Below are 18,001 nucleotides of genomic sequence, written 5' to 3' on the forward strand. Positions count from 1 at the left end.
CTTTATCTGTGTGGAGTTTGTATGTTCTCCCTGTGTTTGCTTGGGTTTCCTCCCACACTCCAAAAACATACTAGTAGGTTAATTGGCTGCTATCAAAATTGACCCTAATGTCTGTCTCTTTGTCTGTTTGTTAGGGAATTTAGACTAAGCTCCAATGGGGCAGGGACTGATGTGAATGAGTTCTCTGTACAGCACTGCGGAATCAGTGGCGCTATATAAATAAATGGTGATGATGAAGGGAAGGTGGCATCACAGATAATAGGTAGAGTCAAAACACCAGTCAAAGGGTTGTTCCAGGCAGTGATATATGTAGTCTCTGTCACAAACAATAGAGCCAATCCAGGCAGTAAACAGGGATGGTCTGGTCACAGGCAGAGGTCTGAAGCAGATTATACATGAGGTTTAGAGACGACAGCAGCAGGCAAAGACAATGCACTACCACATATTACTGGGAAAGGCAGTCTTATAAAGGCAGTAGAACAGGTGTGGGTGTGCTGATTAGTGAAGTTTAACTGCTAGTGAGGGGAAAATGACAATGCTACAATAGCATGCACCTCTGGTATGCAAAGATACTGCAGGCCTGGTATGACAGTCCATAGTATACAGGAGCTGCAGGAGGCAAGGTAGCATCCCCATGGTAGATTCTGCAGTGTAGTCGGAGGCAGATCGTGACACCTGCCCCCTCTGTCTAGTAAACATTGGGGGTCACCTGCCATGACCTTCTACCTTTAATCTAATTCTGAGAGCTTAGAATCTGTATTCAGCTATTTTGCAGACATTAATAACTCCACAAAAGAGCTTTGATAAATTTCTATTTGAGATATGGATAGAATTAGTCCGCTAGGTAATTAGTAATGCTAGGTAAGGGGAGTCCGCCAATCTACTATATGTAGTGGGAAGGTTTAATAAATAATGGAAGAAAAACAAACAGAAAAAGCCTAAAGCATTAAAAAAAAACTATTACTCTAAGAAATTTATTTGATACAACACAGTTTCTATGCTAACTCAGCCTCTGGAGGATAGAAAAGTGCACTCAAACTTAAAAGGAAGTTGTATGCCACAAAACCCCTGAAAGCAGAAAATGGACCCAGATCAAATAAATCAGTTGTTTTGTTTAATCTAATAGGGTAAGATGAAAACAGAAAGTACATCTTTAAAATTTTAAATGATACAATCTTTCTTGGTACAGGTTTAATTTTCTGGACAGATAGAGAAGCATTGAAGACAAGCTTCTTTGGACACAGAAAACTTCTCCTTCCCAAATTTGAAATTTCTATTATACCTAAGGAAATCACTTTTATAATAATCTAACAAACGATAGTTGCTTCTAGATAAGAATTTTACATTTTCTTGGACATCATTCACACCAGAAAAGATCATGAGGAAACGAACAGAGATGCCGTGACTTAGAGGTCTTATGCATTTTGTCTCGTGCTGTTGGGGATAGTGTGAACTGGCTTCAGGCACAGTCTGACTGGACTTATATTCATCAAGAACAGTTAAAGCGTGTTAGCGTGTCTAACAAGAGATGAAATGTCTACTAGGACAATACCAGCCATTATAGACAAACACAATGTCAAACAATATACAGGGCACAAAATTGCAGATGTGTTCTATGACTACTATAGTGATCTATACTCCACGCAACTAGATACACACCCACTCAACTTGCAACCTACTTTAGCGGTGTTAGACTCCCGAGACTATCCCAAGAAGCGCCTGACCTCTCAATATAGATAATTCCTTGTTCCCTAGACTTTTGGAGACCTATAATCAGTTGCTGGAGTATGGTTCACTTCCCCCCTCTATGTCTGAGGCTTTAATTGTCCTTATTTTGAAATCTGATAAAGATCCTTTGTACCCGGGCTCATATCGTCCTATCTCCCCAATAACCACAGATGCCAAGATCCTGGCTAAAATGCTATCCATAAGGCTTAATGGGCTCATCCATGAGGTTTTCCACCCAGACCAAACGGTTTATGCCTGGCAAAACTACGCTTATTAATGTTAGAACACTATTTACTCAGGTTCGGAGGTGCTGGTCGGGTCCTTGGATGCGGCCAAGGCCTTTGACTTGGTTGAGTGGGGATATCTTTGGTATGTCTTGGAGCGGTTTGGTATGGGACCCAGGTTCATTAGCCTTGTTCGGCTGCTTTATTCTGCACCAGCGGCAAGAATGAGCGTGAATGGGTTCACCACAGCCCCGTTTGGTCTGGGTCGGGGAACTTGTCCGGGCTGCCCATCACCCTCTGCCCTGTTCGCTTTAGCAATTGAGCCCCTGCTCTGTTTGATCCGCTCCAATGAGTTTATTAGAGGCATAAGAATTGGGGAAGCCACCGACATCTTAGCACTTTATGCGGACGACATGTTGGTCTTCCGAGGTGCCTGATGGGTCCTTATCTCACCTTTTAGAGGTGGTTGAGGCCTTTGATTCATATTCACAACTCAAGATCACCTGGGACAAATCTGTATTTCTGACTGGGTGGTTGCCTCCGCCGGGTGCTGAGTACTGTCAGTCACTTCTGTGGATCAACAGGTTTAAATATTTAGGTATCAGGATTACAGCCCATGCATCCGATTATGTAGCTTTAAATATTGGCCCAATAACGGCATATTTAAAGACCAAAAGCCACACATTGCATAAGCTCCCTTCTCACAGTAACTGGAAGGATTAATCTAATTAAAATGGTGATCCAACCAAAATATTTATATCCCCTCCAGCACTGCCCGGTGTACCTTCTGTTGAAGGTTTTCCAAAACATTAATAGAGATCTCATCTGCCTAAAAAAGAAAATGTGTCTGCGCTAATAAACAATGAAAACCATTAAGAAAAACGTAAAAGAGTCACATTCTATTGCACATTCTAGAAGGAGGAAAAAACAGGAATTATGAAATAATTATAAATAGCATTTATTAATGTAGATCCTAAAAGGATCTTAATACCAAAATAAGAACAATATAATTATGAAGATTGATACATATAAACACAATAACAAAAATAAAAATACAGAAAATTAAGATTGAAATATATATAAAGATGGTACAATTTCCGAGTGGCAAAGAGCTTAAAAAATATGGTATGGATATAAAAAATATATATAGTCAGCTTGGTGTATATAGCAAAAATCAACCGGTTTGAGCGTTGATCATAATGCTGGATAATAGACCAGCTACTCACAGTTAGCGATATATTGGTGATTCCAAGTTGAACACTGCAGTGTTGGAATGATATTGTTAGGTCCTATGATCAGCTGAAAGCGATATAGAAGAATCCAAGTTGACGTCACTAAAACAGGTTCTTCTAATAATAAGCACAGTGATGGTACAATGGTGTTCCACTTATTACTAAACAAGTCCAATTGGTGCAATACTGTCGAAGGATTCAGCCCGATATCTCTGAATGGGTTTTGCTTGATGGTATATACCCGATGGTGTAGTAATATAATTGAGGAGAGTTCCGCTTAGCACTGTTCAAATCAGAGTAAAGCAGCAGATGTGAGAATAGCGGAACAATACTTCACTAACTGGATCGTTCGTATGAATTAAATCCAGATGATAGATGGTAATTGAAAGTATAGAACTGAAAATGATGTGTTGACCACGGTATAGTCAGTGGATAAACTACTCGTGAGCGGAGTATAGCGGAAAGTTGTAGTCTGACATCAATGTAATGCACACAACATCAGCTGTAGTCAGCTTCTACCGGCGGAGTCACTGAATGCAAGACACCCATGGAGCGGATAAACTTCAGTGTCCTGGAAGGGGATAATATTTACCGAATCCTCGGCTTGTGATAATATCCCTGTAGGTAGAATTCCTCTAGGCGCTGTAGATGAATTTGTGGATCCAACTGTGTAGATAAAACCAATCCTTTTTGCCAACACGGGACAAAATGTCATCAAATAAAACATGAAATGGTAAAATTAAGAGCTTGACGCGTTTCTGTGCTGTGCTAGCACTTTCATCAGAACGAATAATGTGATTTTTAAAATGAGAGGCTATTTATGTAGATCAGAGCCAATCACTGACTGATTGGATAATAAACAACAGCATATAAAAATATGGCAGTCACTTCTGTGGATCAACAGATTTAAATATTTAGGTGTCTGGATTACAGCCCATGCATCTGATTATGTAGCTTTAAATATTGGCCCAATAACGGAATATTTAAAGATCAAAAGCCACAAATGGCATAAGCTCCCTCTCGCAGTAACTGGAAGGATTAATCTAATTAAAATAGTGATCCAACCAAAATATTTATATCCCCTCCACCACTGCCCAGTGTACCTTCTGTTGAAGGTTTTCCAAAACATTAATCTACATCTCATCTCCCTAGTCTGGTGTGGTAAGAGAGCTAGGGTGCATGTCACGAACGCCTTGCCTGTCTGAGATACAGAAATCTGAAACAGCTGACTGACTGGAGTTACCTTTATCACTTACCAATGAATACATCTTTTCTGCCACCACGAAGGATTTACTATGGCGTTCTTGCGTTCACTAAAACCACTTATTAATCTTACACACTTAGGTCATATACACATGAAGCATGAGCCTTATTTGGCTACGTAAAATCACAAATACCCACGGATATACACTAGATTAAATGTCATTTAATCCGAAAAATATTTCCAAGGTTTAAGTACAAAACAGTTAATAACAAGACATACAAGATAAGTTGCACAAATAAGTTTCAGAAGTAAAATAGGAAATAAAACCAGAATCACTAACTTACTAGTTAAGATGTGGTATGTGAGGAGTAAGAGAAGGATGGCACACTTTCACCGTTGAGAGGACCCCTCTTAGAAAATTCACCCGTTATTGTCTAAGACAGAAGATTTTAAACCTTTTTCCACATAGCTCTCCCTCCCAACTTTGAAGGTTAACTGTCAATCAGGACAGATTGATTTCCAGAATGTCACAAGGCTTTCGAAGTTAGTTAGGAATGTCCAGAGATCTGGAATGTTCACAGGGCCTGAGTTCTCCCCTCTGCGCGTTCTGCTTCGCTGGTCAGGTCCACATCCTCTGCAAACAAAAAAAAACTCAGAGATGCTTATCTGTCCCTGGGTCTGGCTAATTTCAAAAGATAATTGACAATTGCATATGATCAGACTCATGTCATTTAGCAAAGCACACGTCGAGATTACATTACAAGGTTACATACAATATACATTTCCATACCTGAATATTAAGAAAAAATAACAATAATACATAATCGTCACATGCGCTTTAATACACTATGTATAACCAAAAATTCAGGAGGACTGGCTCTGCCCAATCTTAGAATTTATTACCTTGCTTCTCAGCTTACACATTTGGTCTCCTGGTTGGGCGCCACGCATAACGCCTCTCTAGGACATTTCTTGGGCGAGCAGACAGACCCCTCCCTTGGAGCTTTGCAGGTTTTGCTGTGCAAGCACAAACCCAGCGAGATGGTGCCTATAATATGACGGGCATCAATGATTTGGGCAATAGCACATGCTTTCATGGGAGGTGAAGGGATAGACCTGGACACTTCATTGTGGTCAAATGGTGGTTTCAGGGAGCTAGTCAGGTTGGAAGGTTCAGTGTTGTGGAGAGGGGCGGGAGTTCACACCATTGGTCAAATATATATAGATAATGAGTAAGCTACAGATGAACAATTGAGAATGGCCTTCCCGTTACCCAATAGCCGGTCCTTCCGGTATCTACAGCTGAGACAATCGTTGAGTGCCCAGTTTCCTGGGGGTTTGCCTCTGATCTCAGATTCTCCTGTCAAAAATGTATTATGGTCTGTGGGGTCATGTAAGACTATATCTGTTCTCTATGCCTTACTGTTGCCCTAGGTGTCCCCGGAGGTCTAGATCCGCTCAGAATGGAATGGGAGTGTTTTTGACAGATTTTTTTTAGGTTTGCACGGATGTTATTCAATATTATGGGTTTTTTTTTATTATTATTTATATTTAAATTATACAAAGTATCTGGGTTAACCAAAACAATGTATTGTGACTGTTTTTAAGCCCATAAGCCTCCCACCCGATCACCAAAAAAACAGCCCCACTACTGTATTATAGAAACGCTATAAGGAACCTTTTGTTCTTATACTGCGTCTACTCTAAAAATAAGCCATAATCGAAATTGTGTTCACTCCAGTTAATCTGACATAGATTTTTTCAGAGTGTATCAATGTAGTATTGTAGATAGGTGTACGATTTGAAACATACCCTATTGATATTTTACATTTATCAATAAACAAAAAAAGTCCACAAAAATGGACATATCCTAATAAAATTAAAGAAATGGTGTCAGCAATATAATATCAGGTTTTTTTCAGTTATCGTATACATATGAGTGAGCAAATATAAAAATACTGATAGACAGTCACTGAAAAGCAAATAAAAGTTGAAGAACGAGTAATCACAAACAGGACTGAGCTGGAACAGAATGCAGGAAAATGAATATGGGTCCTGGAACCCATTACCTGAGAGCTGGCCGCTAGCTGTAGTATGGGGTACGCCTGCGCTCAGCCATCAGGAAGATGTGTACCGACTAGTCCAGTCCTCCGGGAGAAAACTGATACGACAATGTCAGAGGTACGCTACACAGAGCCTAGGTGCGCCGTAATTGGCTACTATTTCTGTCTGTTACATAAGGTGACTTCTGATTGGTAACGGGTGGAATGAGCGGTGACGTGACGGAGGTAAACATGGCAGTGACGTCATGTGCGTGGAGCGAGCCCTACTATCTAATCCTGTCCTGTAACATAGCCGGGATATTAATTATATATATATATATATATATATATATATATATATATATATATATATATATATATATATATATATATATATATATATATATATAATTAGTTACAAAGTATATACACATTTGTAATGGTCGTTTGTGCCAGTTTTGTGGACCTAGGTTGCCTTGCTAGGACTTGTAGTTCTTCCAGAACTGGAGAGCTACCGTCCTGTGGGATTGTCCCGTGCTGTTAAACAGGGAGAAAATCAACTATTTTGGTTCGGTTCAATATTCCCTCTTATTCATGTTTTTCACCTAGTGACTCTTCCATAATGATGTTGCGTCCTTTCTCTGACAGGAGTGACGCACGCATTTGTTACTAGTTTGTTCACAGACTCGCTCCGTACAGCGTGTGGCTAAGGGGCGTGGACACGTGGGTAAACTTGTATGGTGGGACTGGTAGAAAGTTTAGTGTGTCTGCCAGCTGAGTGTGTGGAGTTACCGTTGGCGGTGTCTCTATAACCGGGTAGAGTCAGCCTGTGGCCAGGTGAGTGAGCTGTGCTCGGCGCTTATATCCAGGGGGCTGGTTTATCTCTCCTGCAGCTTTAAGTGTTTAACGAGTGCTGGGCTGTTGTACCTGGCCCTATGTGTTCCCGCCGTCTGTGCCCACTGGCTGGCAGGGACCCTCACTACAGAGTCATTTCGGGTCTCTCCTCACTGAGAATAAGACGAATAAAGCTGCGTAATAAGCCTCTAATCGCTGTTACTAAAGGATTATTCTCCAAATACTGGACAATCTCATACTCGAAGCATGTTCTCCTTTAGATAAAATATTGTTGTATCAGGAGCATAATATTTACAATATGTAACGATTTCAGCACATAAGTTGCGATAAGCACTGTCCCGTTTATAAATGTCAAATTGATTGCATGAAGCTAGCCGATTCTGTTTCATGGAATCAATGTCTCACTATTTATCTTGTATTAATAGCTTTGTAATAAATGTATTGTTCCACTTCAGAAACCTAAAAGTCTACAGTGGTTCAGTAGGAAAACTATTGGACAATAAGCTTTATATTGACCATGCATGGCACACAAACAATTGTAGTGTTTGTTAATATTGCAGTTGAAGTCTCTTTGATCAATATTAGCATATTCTTAAAGGTAGTTGGAAAGATGTGCAGAGATGGCCTCTCTGTTTTTCTTTCAAATATAAAAGACTTCCTAGCAAAATGTGAAACATTTAAGCAAGTATATAGACTGCATCTATTTATGCACACATTGGAAGTTCTACAGTGATATGGAGTGATGTTTGTCTTTATGATTTTTACACAAGGTACTTTTCTTTCAAGCTAAATTTGTGATCTGTTTAGTTTTGAAGAAGCTCTAAAACATGTTTATTGTCGCAAAGATACCTTTTCTCTTTCAGTGTAGTTTTCGTATGTTTCGTTTCTAGCTTAGAATTTGAATAATGTTGTAGCTATACGTACTTGCGTTATAACACTGCATATATTATAGATTGTATTCAGTGATGTATGTTTTGTTTATTTTTATTTCAGCTTAGACATTGAAAACAAGCTATAAATCTTATGGTAAGTGCAGTTTATCCAGCATTATGTTAAAACTGGTTTCTGTAACTTGATGTGCTTTAAGGTGGGTACACACTATAGAAAATTTCTCCGGTACAGTATCATTAACTATTTTACCAACAACTCCCGATCTGATCATGCTAATTCATGTGTGCACACTGTAGATGTTCGATAAGAATTAACTTCATATCTGGGCTCCTCACCTGTCCTAACAGTCTGCTGAAAAGATTGTGACTATGGAAATCTGCCTACACTGTTGGTTGTGAGTGCATACACACTGATGAGTTGGAACAACATTGTTCCATCGTTCAATGAAATTTTTAGTTTGTTTATGAAATCAATTGAAATGATACTATGGGGGGAATTCAATTGGCCACGTTACTGTTAAAAGTAACGGGGCCTGCGTATTACCGTTATTACGAGCAGAAAGCTGGGTTGACATTACCGTAATAACGGTAATATCTTTAACGTGGCGATACTTTGGGGGGATTTGAATTCCTCCCTATGTGCGTTGGAGCGATGATTGTGGGATCATACATGCTAATGTGGTATAGGGCTGAATGGTTGTTTGTTTTGTGATTGACCTTACAATCGGGTGAAAAACTTGTAGTGTGTACCCAGCATTACTGTGTAACATCTCACTGTTGCTGACTTATGCTTATGTGTCATTGTTACAGAGCATGCCTGCTTCTTGTGAATCCTTAATGGATGACATTGAAGACATCGTCTCGGCAACAGACCCAAAACCCAATGATCGTCAGTATGCAAAACAAAATGTTGTTCCCAGGGTGCGGAAAGGAAATAAAAATAAAACCCAAGAAGAAGAACCACCGGCTGAAAGGTTTGTTGTTACAATTTTACTTCTTTATTTACATATGCTTGTTTATAGTACAAATAAAAGCGAAAAATGAAAATTTATGAAAGTATCTGTCTCGTGTTCAAACTTTTTAAGAACTTTTGACGTCTTTCCAAAGACCGTTAGCTGCTCATTCAGTTCCTCCTTTGCCCAACAGTTCGTTATTGCTTCTGTAATCCTGGTCACTGTTTGAGAGCTAAACTGAACTCTAGAGAGTCAGTCTGGCTATAAATGAATGAGTCACACATTCTAAAAGTGAATCATAGTGCAGCTATCACTGCTCTCATGAATGAGACCTGATTAATGTTTTGCTACCACTGCCTGCAAGACATTTTGTTCTCGGCACAGGACTGGTAAATGATGATAGTGGGCCTGGGGCAGGGAAATGTAGGGGAGTGCTGAGGGCACATATGTACAACAGGTGAGAGGCCAAATGTTATACCAAGGAGGACCGTGGGACAGTTTCTATGCAACATGAACATGCCCCTATGCTCCTCCATTGTTCATACTATACATTGACCTCTTTCACAGTGTTGAGAGGCAAGGCATAACTGCAAAGTGGTTTCTTCCTTCTTTGTGTTTAACAATACATATCCAACCTAGCAACGTCCATTACTCTATAGCATGAACATCTTATCAGAAGTCCTGTAGAATTTAAACATTGTGTCACCACCAGTAGGTCAGTCTCAATGAAAATGTACTTGCCACAATACAAGAAAAGTGCTGCTATATAAACATGCATGCATAGAGCTAAAAAAAAAACTAGGTGCTCAGGAAGACAACTGATCCTCTTACCCAATAAGTATTTAGGTCAGGACAGAAATACTTACTTATTTAGTTGTATGCAAAAATAATACACATAAAAAGAAGATGAAAGAACATTTTGATATATTTTTTTTCAATTCTATTTCTGTCAAAGAATAATTTACAGCTAATTCACTCTGTGCCTTCCTTAATCTCCACACACTTTATGCCCCTCCATTGCTGTTTCCTATCACCATTGCCCTCTGTTTCTTTACTTACCATACTTGACCTTCTTTCTTCTATTTCTTCTGTATTTTCTTTTGTTTTCTTACCAATTTGGCGGTGCCCGGGACCCAGCGTCCTCTCTACTGCCTCTTATCACTGAATGTTGGGCGTGATGATGTCACGCCCGACATTCAGTGAGGAGGGAGGACAGGTGCCGCAGTGCACACTTTAGGAACCGCAAGCTTACGGTGAATTTTGATTGCATCGTCCAGATCATACTGATATATAGCATATCTGCTTTTGTAGACAAAACACTTATGCGCCATGGTGTAGTGAACCATAGCCACCCACTTACAGAGTACTTCCTCCTCCTTGACAGCCCTAAAGAATGGATTAAATCACTGATCAGATGAACATAGAGAGGAAAAGGAAAACTCCTCAAGAGGGTTCATAATATGATGATACTCCTCCTCTTTCTAGGTGTCTTTTTCTTGTCTCTTCAGCTGAGTAAAGGCTGTGCCTGAGTAGAGATTTTTCTGAGCCCTACTGTAATGGCTTGCATGGATATTCCCAGAGATTCCCGGGTGAAGGTGCATTTTTGGAGTCCCTTTCTGAACCTGGGGAAATGGATGTGACAAGGCACTAGTTGTATGCAGTGTAGACTTTGTGCTTCAAAGCAGGGAACACCCAATTCGGCCCCCAGAACAGTTTAAAAAAAAAAAAAAAAAAATTGCTTAGATGAAGTCTTTTGTTACTAAAAAAAACATGCAAGTTTATGAAGGAGTATAAAGGACCAGATCATATGTTTGAAAGTGGATGATATACCAGGGTCCTCTACATATGGATCAGTGGAGTCCATTGGGGGTATGTGTGGATTTCTAGTGGTAACCCTTCTGAATCCTATTAACAAGATAATGGTGTAACCAATTTATCACCCACAACTTCTATTCCACTAGAATATGGAGGTCCATTAAGGAATACAGCCTTCATATTCTTTCAGGTAATGCGATCATGCCAGGGCCACCTAGTGGCATTAGTCTTGAGCACTGATAGATGGATAACTTGTGCAAAGCTACGTAGGAGTTAATCAGTAGATATTGCTTGTTTAGTAAATGGATATTATGAGAAAAGGGATTTATTTTTTTATGTGAGTCGTTTTTATATTTATTCACACTTTTTCCGCCAGGAGTGTGGCAGAATGAATTGTGTTAACCCTTTTCCAGAAGTGTGGCTTCAGGTGTGGTAGCGAGAAGGTCCATTTGATTACATAATTGGGCAGCAGACCCACAGTTCAAGAATAGTCCAGCCACAATTCCCTTTGACGGTTTTTATCTATTTGGAGACTAAGTTGCACTTGATTTGGAAGATTATAGAAGGAAAATCTCAACAGTAACCACAGCATCCTAAAAGTTCTCGTCAATATCTTGTCAACTTTTAAAGAAAACCAGAAGGTATTGCCCTAGTAAGCAGATTGAGGGAAATATATTTGAATACCCTTTTTGCACCCAAGAAGGCTCAACCACTTAGTGACTCAACTGTTTATTCTCCGTGCAATAGAGACGGGAAAATCAAGGAGAACGAAGGTGATTTTTTTTTTTTTATTTTATTTTTTTTTCTTCAAGAACACAAATGGATCATAAATATGTCTGTCATCTTACATCTTCATAACAAATACGGTTCCTAGGAGTACAGATAGTGACACATTTTCTCTTGCTTTATCTATCAGAGGAAAGGCTTTACAGAATACGACATCTGAAACATCCAGTCCAGACATTGGGGTATTCTTCAATATGTGACTGTCTCAGGCTCCTGGGTTAAGTGTGTATTTTTTTTGTTATTTTTCTTCTCACCCTATATGTCCTGCTGTGATGAAGATGGCACATGAGGAATCTTCAGTTAAAATGACTAAATCAGTTGGATTACATTCAAGAATAATCCTTTTTCCTGGTCATCGGGCTTACCAGGAGTACACCACACAGAGCCAGAATGAATGGTGTTAAACCTTTTCCAGCTTCAGAGCATATGGTGCCCATTTACATAAGTGGTGCAAGGCATATGGTGACAGGACGCTACATGTTAACATTTTGTAAATGAGGGGCTTTTTTGGCAAGCAATACTACACTTTCAATGTATCCTATGTCACATCTCAAGGTTTGTGGGTCTTTGTTTTTTGTTTTTTTAGACCGCCTTACAGTGGTGGCATTTATATATTGACTAGGAGGCACCAGGATCAAAGTCATGATGGGCGTGTTAGTCACTATTATGATATGGTCAGAAGACCACTTAATATCTTGTTCTCTCCTGCCACATGAAGCACTGGAATAAAAAAAAAAAAAAAAAAACCCAGTGGAAATCTATATAAGCGTTTCAGATGCTGATGCAGATATGTCTGATGCTGAAAATAGACTTGACCATAAGTCAGAACACAAGGGTAAATCAATTTTCTGCTAAGAAGGAAGGTATAGATGCCCTGAAAATTTTTATTCTGGTATGTGTTTCCTTCTTATCCTCTTATTCCACTCATTCTGAGGAAAATCTGTAGAGAACCAGCAGATGTAATAGTGATTCTTCTCTTTTGGTCTTTATGGCCATGGTTTACAGTATCCTTGGAGATGCTTCTAGAGCAACCCTGGCTTCTGACATTCAGAACAGATCTCCTACAGTAGGGACTAGTTGTTTATCTGAATCCGGGTACCCTCACTTTGCTCAACCATAAAGGAGTGTATGATAAAGTAATTAAAGTGTAGTTGGTAGTCAGAAAACACAATTCACCTTTAATTTTATTAAATGGTTTGGAAGAAAGTAATATTGTGCTGCAAACAGAAGTCATTTAATCCCGTTTTTTGTGAGCACTGCACAAGTGCTTTATTTTCCTCGAAGGCTTGGAGAAAACGTGTTTTTTTTTTTTTTGTTTTTTTTTTTTTTTCTCTCAGCACTTTGATGGTCCAGGTGTAAGCATTTGGCATCTTACAAGACATAATATATTCTATCTCAAAACCTTGCTTGAGGCACTTGGTGGCACCATGAGATTTTAATGTTCTCTTGGAGGCCTTAGAGGAATGCCCCTTTTCAAACTCTCTAGAAGATATTCCCCTATAGTTGCTCAAACACTGTTTGTAGTGGTGATTACGTTCAGTAGAAGAATAGGGGAACTACGTGCTTTATGGTGCAAGGAACCATTCTTAAAACTTTATTAGTGCTGTGGTGAAATCCTGCTTTTGTTCTTTTATCTAATCAGTCTATTTTTTATGGTATAATCTCATGATTGCAGTCATCTGTCTGCCCGCAGCCATCTAATACAGATGAAAGTGACTACATACCCTGAATCTATTCTGGGCATTTTCTATCTATTTTTGTAGAGCGAAAAAGTTGATGGAAATCCTGATAAAGTTTTCTTTTCGGAGGGTCAAGGGCAAGCTCTGTCCAAACATTCACTTGCACGATGGAGCCATGAAGCCATTACACAGGCCTATAATGGAAATGCACGAATGGTGCCTGAAAAGCTAAGGGCACACTCAATTGGCACAGTGGCAATCTCTTGATCTCAACAGAGCTCCTACTTTGATGAATAAGATCTGCACAGTAGCAGGGTGGTAGTCATCACTTGACATTCCAGTGGTGATGTCTGTAGATAGTTTCTTCTAGTGATGCACAGTTTGAAGCATCTATAAGTTTTACCTGCATCACATATTTTGTGTTTGGTTCTTATTTGAGCCCACCCCGTGTTGATATTGTTTGGGTATATCCCATTTTTCAGGACTTTTCCCAAGCTGTGCCTGTATTTGGACACACAGGAAGAGGAGGAGTCACATATATCCTCTAGAAGTATTTTTATTGTCTCTGCCTAAGCTATTGGTTAGGGCTGTCATGGGGTCCTTTGAAGTAACAAAATTAACAGTAAATAGAACTTGTATATTTCTGCAACTATTCAGGCTGTAGCTATGATGTTGGCCAGTAGTGACAAACTAATATCACACATGACTCCTTGTGATTGGAAATATATCAAACATGTCAAAATTAATCTTGAGTTCTGAAAACGACCCAAAGCCTTATCGAATCAGTCTGCCAAGTACAACCTATTATACATACATAAGGCAATGGTCTCTACAATGTCCCCTGCTTTAACCCCCCACCCCCATACCAGTGGTGACCTAATTAAACACTTCAAAGCTCCCAGGCTTTGAAACATAACTGTTGTGACATACCCTTGCTTCAGGGGCCAACTATAACAAACTACCTCACCCATTGATTAAAAATTGTACTTATGCCAAATTGTCCTATGACTTCCCTTAAACTACCCCATTCTCCAGAGTCATTGCCGTGGCATCAAGACCTTCACTGCCTCTGTTATACAGATGTCTAGGGTTAGAATTTGTATATCTTCCTGGCATAAAATCTGGTCTTGTCTGGGTGGACAATTTTGAGCTGTAATTCTTTTTAGCCACATAGTCAAAATTTTTGACAAAATGTTAATCTCTATGGCCACCAGAGATCTTCGTCTATAAGACATGGGGATAGAGTAAATGTTTACTGAGTTTTGGAACAGCAATAATTACTTTGGATGTAGATGGGTATACTTCCCCCTCGGACACCAACTGATCAAAAATCTCAAAATTTCCTTATGCTTTTTTATACAGTTAGGTTGGTGTGCCATCCAGCCCTGGTGCTTTACCATTGGGGAAAGCATGGTCCACTTTACTTGAATATAAGTTATTATAATTATGATCTGCTGTTTGCAAACAACAACTTGATATGCCAGGTTTGAGATTTCACCTCTCAAGAGAGGAAATTTGATGTGATCTGTCTCCATCTTCCCCAAAGTGGGGATCTTGTCTCAAATCTGACTGGTCATCCCTTATCTTGTCTCACTTTCTTGCTGGATATAGCAAGCAAGAATTGTTGACAAGTGTTCGCTCCCAATTGGCTACCCTGGTACTATTGAGGTGGAAGGCTGCAGTGGTGATTCAGCAGAACAGTTGGTTGCAGATTAGCGGACACACTTCAAGCCATGTTGTGGTTGTTGATTGATTTGTCTTGTCTTGCCCATCCTGTCTGATATTTTGGAGTCGGGACAAGCTTTTCTAACTAAAGCAGGAAAATATCACAAACTGCTGTTAGGCTGAGACAGTGTTTGAGATTAGTATGGTGTAAACAGATAGGCATCACATAGAATAAGTTAGGGCAGTATGTCGGGCAGCTCACTGAGTAACGCAGGTGATGGGTGTTTTGCAGTAAGAGACCTTGATAATGGAAATGTGCTAACTGGATGGTTCACTCCCGGTTAAGGCCCCTTGTATTCACCTCCTGAAGTGATCCCAAATAAGGATTTTAGAACAGTGCTCACTAACCACAGCCCACTGCTGTGTTTGACACTTACAATACAAGGGGTGACAGTGTGCTATATTGTATATGTTAGTCCTAGCTCCGAGCGAAATGTAAGGATGAATGTCCTCTCGCTGCCCCCCCTGCAAAATGTTGAATGTTATCAGGAGTCCAGGACCTTATAATAGGCTTCATTCTTGGTAAAAAAAAAAAAAAAATCTCCCCTGCATCTTGTAAGTTAAAGTAGTCATAACTTGGGCATAATTGCTTTGCAAAATATTAGAAATAATCTATCGGTTATCACCCCTTCCCCAGTGCAGCATTTCTACCCCACCAGTGTTCCTGATACTTGGGGGACCTAGCTTTAATGCAAAAGACTCCTGAGCACTGTTGGAACCGGGACCACAGCACTGTTGCATATATACCTCTAGACTGGGAGGCCTAAAGTCTCATACGAGTCCCACCAGACCCAAAACTAAGTTGCATTAAAAGACAACCTGGAGACTGCAAGGAACCTGGACTGGGCTTTCCAGATACTCATTGAGGTCTGGGGGCTACCCTCTAAAGAGTTTTCTAGCCTAGATCAAAGGATTATCTTCAACTCTGAAAGAAGCTCAGGGATCCAATGCTACAGCATATACTGCCAAATAGGCACCATTTTCCCTCCCCTTCATGGAGCGGGACTTTGAGTCCCCTAAACAGACTCATACTTCTGGGACCATACCTAAGCATCTGGGAGCTTTGTCTCCTACACAAATTGTATCATCATTTTTGTGAGGATGGGTCTCTGCTGCCCGGGATCAGGACTTCACTGGAAGCCAGATATATAGCAATACCAGAGGTGCTTAATCAGCATCTCCATATAATCCTCTTCTCCCTCACAACACCTAAGAGGAGCCTTGAATCAGTCCCAATCTGGCTATTGGTGACTAGCTTGCTGGTAAATGTATGAATAAACATCCTATAGGACACTGCAGTGCTTAACAAATAATGTCAACCTAATAAGAGAGGAAAATTGATATATTCAGCTGGGAACTTGAAAAACCTCTGCATTTATTTAACCACAGTTCATTCTGGTGACTATATGCCTTTACACCCACACCCCACTACTTGATGATTTCTAGCACCTGATTTGTGCTTGCTGCTGGCGTCTAGTGTAAAAAAATAATAATAATAAATAAATAAAAAAAAAGCCTATTGGCTACTTACAAAGACATTTATTACATTGTCTAGAATAAATTGTTTGCTCTGGCTCAGCTGCAATGTTTTCACATGGCCACAAGATGACAGTCAACAGCATTTTTTTTTTTTTTTTTTTTTTTGTTTTGGTGTAATTTTTTTTTTTTTTTAAAAATAAAATAATAAAACTTGCACATTTAAGAAAAATACTCCTGCTTCAGTTCATCATCCTGTTGCATAACAGCCAGATGGCCCAGGACTTGGAGAGACACCCATGGGCTACTCTATGTACCTAATCATCTAATGAACCACCCCCCTCCCATTATGGAGGTGGGTCAATAGTGGCTTGCCAATACAAGAGGGTATGGCAACATAAGTCTTATGTGTCCTTGATATATTGTAAGTATTGCTTACTGAAATGAATAAGAAGCTAAAACGAGTCGAATAAGAGAGGAGCTTGCAAGAGTTAGAGAACAATCATCAGAACCTGGTATGTGCCAGTTCCTCATGACATTGACTTCTGAGGTTGGTTAGCAGGATGCCATGGAGTGGCAAGTAGATCAATCGCAGATGGAAGGAACTCATCCGTGTTCCACTGGACCGGTCTGCCTCCACACCGCACAAAATGCATGTCGGAGAAATGCTCCAATATTTATAATTCCTATTATATAATTCCTCTTAACAAAATAAGCCTTTTATTTTTAAAGCAGGAAATTAAACAGGAACTTAAGGAAACTTTTTCAGATAAGAGATCTCCAGATGGATATCACTCATATGGCATTCAGACTTGCACTACTGTAGGAGAATAAGGAGACTCTGAAGGAAACCCTATGTAAAATGCAGGAAACCATTTTATTACAGGCCTAAAACATCCAGAAACATCTTGATCATCACAATGGAGGCAGGTGTAAAAACCTGTAAGTCAGAGGGAACCCTGAGGACATTTCCTAATCTGGTCTTGTGGAAATATTGAAGAAAATATGCAATGAGTTCCTGGAACAGGACCCAGACAATGCATTTATGTTTGATGGGACCTTTCACCCAAGAGAATCTCGATTGGTTAGACCTCACAAATGTCACCACTCAATCAATGGAGGCAAAGAAGGTGCTTTGGGAGTGCCTCTGCTTTGTAGTCCCAAACCGATAGCGTGCCTCTTGCTGATTTAGGAAGTAAAGGGGGAGAAAATATTGCTGCTCATTAAATAGGGGAATTCCCACACCATGAATCTCCAAAACATTTGCAAGATATTCCTTCTGAGTTCGAACTTTTGCAAAACTCCAGTGGGGCCCCTGAGAGTGAGCAATATATTCCTGGTATGGCGGGCAGGCCAATGCCTTACAATTCTGCCAGTATGGTCAAGTATCTA

At 39.9% G+C, this 18,001-nt stretch overlaps 1 protein-coding gene and 1 long non-coding RNA gene across 3 annotated transcripts in view; one reads left to right on the forward strand and one right to left on the reverse strand.

Annotated features, from left to right (window-relative positions):
* Positions 1–3,021: 3,021 nt before the first annotated feature.
* Positions 3,022–7,085, reverse strand: LOC142158833 (uncharacterized). Of its 2 annotated transcripts, XR_012692872.1 has the most exons (4): positions 7,036–7,085; positions 6,458–6,536; positions 4,733–5,022; positions 3,022–3,850 (listed from the first exon to the last, which is right to left on the reverse strand). It is a non-coding gene; the product is annotated as an uncharacterized LOC142158833 (long non-coding RNA). The 2 variants fall into 2 exon arrangements; XR_012692871.1 differs by lacking the exon at positions 3,022–3,850 and having other exon boundaries at positions 4,600–5,022.
* A 25-nt stretch (positions 7,086–7,110) lies between these two features.
* CDKAL1 (CDKAL1 threonylcarbamoyladenosine tRNA methylthiotransferase) overlaps positions 7,111–18,001 on the forward strand; it is a 731,528-nt gene continuing 720,637 nt past the window's right edge. The window contains exons 1-3 of the mRNA XM_075213134.1: positions 7,111–7,267; positions 8,279–8,311; positions 8,986–9,149. Coding sequence (XP_075069235.1) covers positions 8,309–8,311; positions 8,986–9,149 — 167 coding nt within the window. The 5' untranslated portion in view covers positions 7,111–7,267; positions 8,279–8,308. The remainder of the gene's footprint in view (positions 7,268–8,278; positions 8,312–8,985; positions 9,150–18,001) is intronic.

Source organism: Mixophyes fleayi, chromosome 5 (assembly GCF_038048845.1).
Source record: "Mixophyes fleayi isolate aMixFle1 chromosome 5, aMixFle1.hap1, whole genome shotgun sequence".
In the NCBI taxonomy this organism is placed as follows: Eukaryota; Metazoa; Chordata; class Amphibia; order Anura; family Limnodynastidae; genus Mixophyes; species Mixophyes fleayi.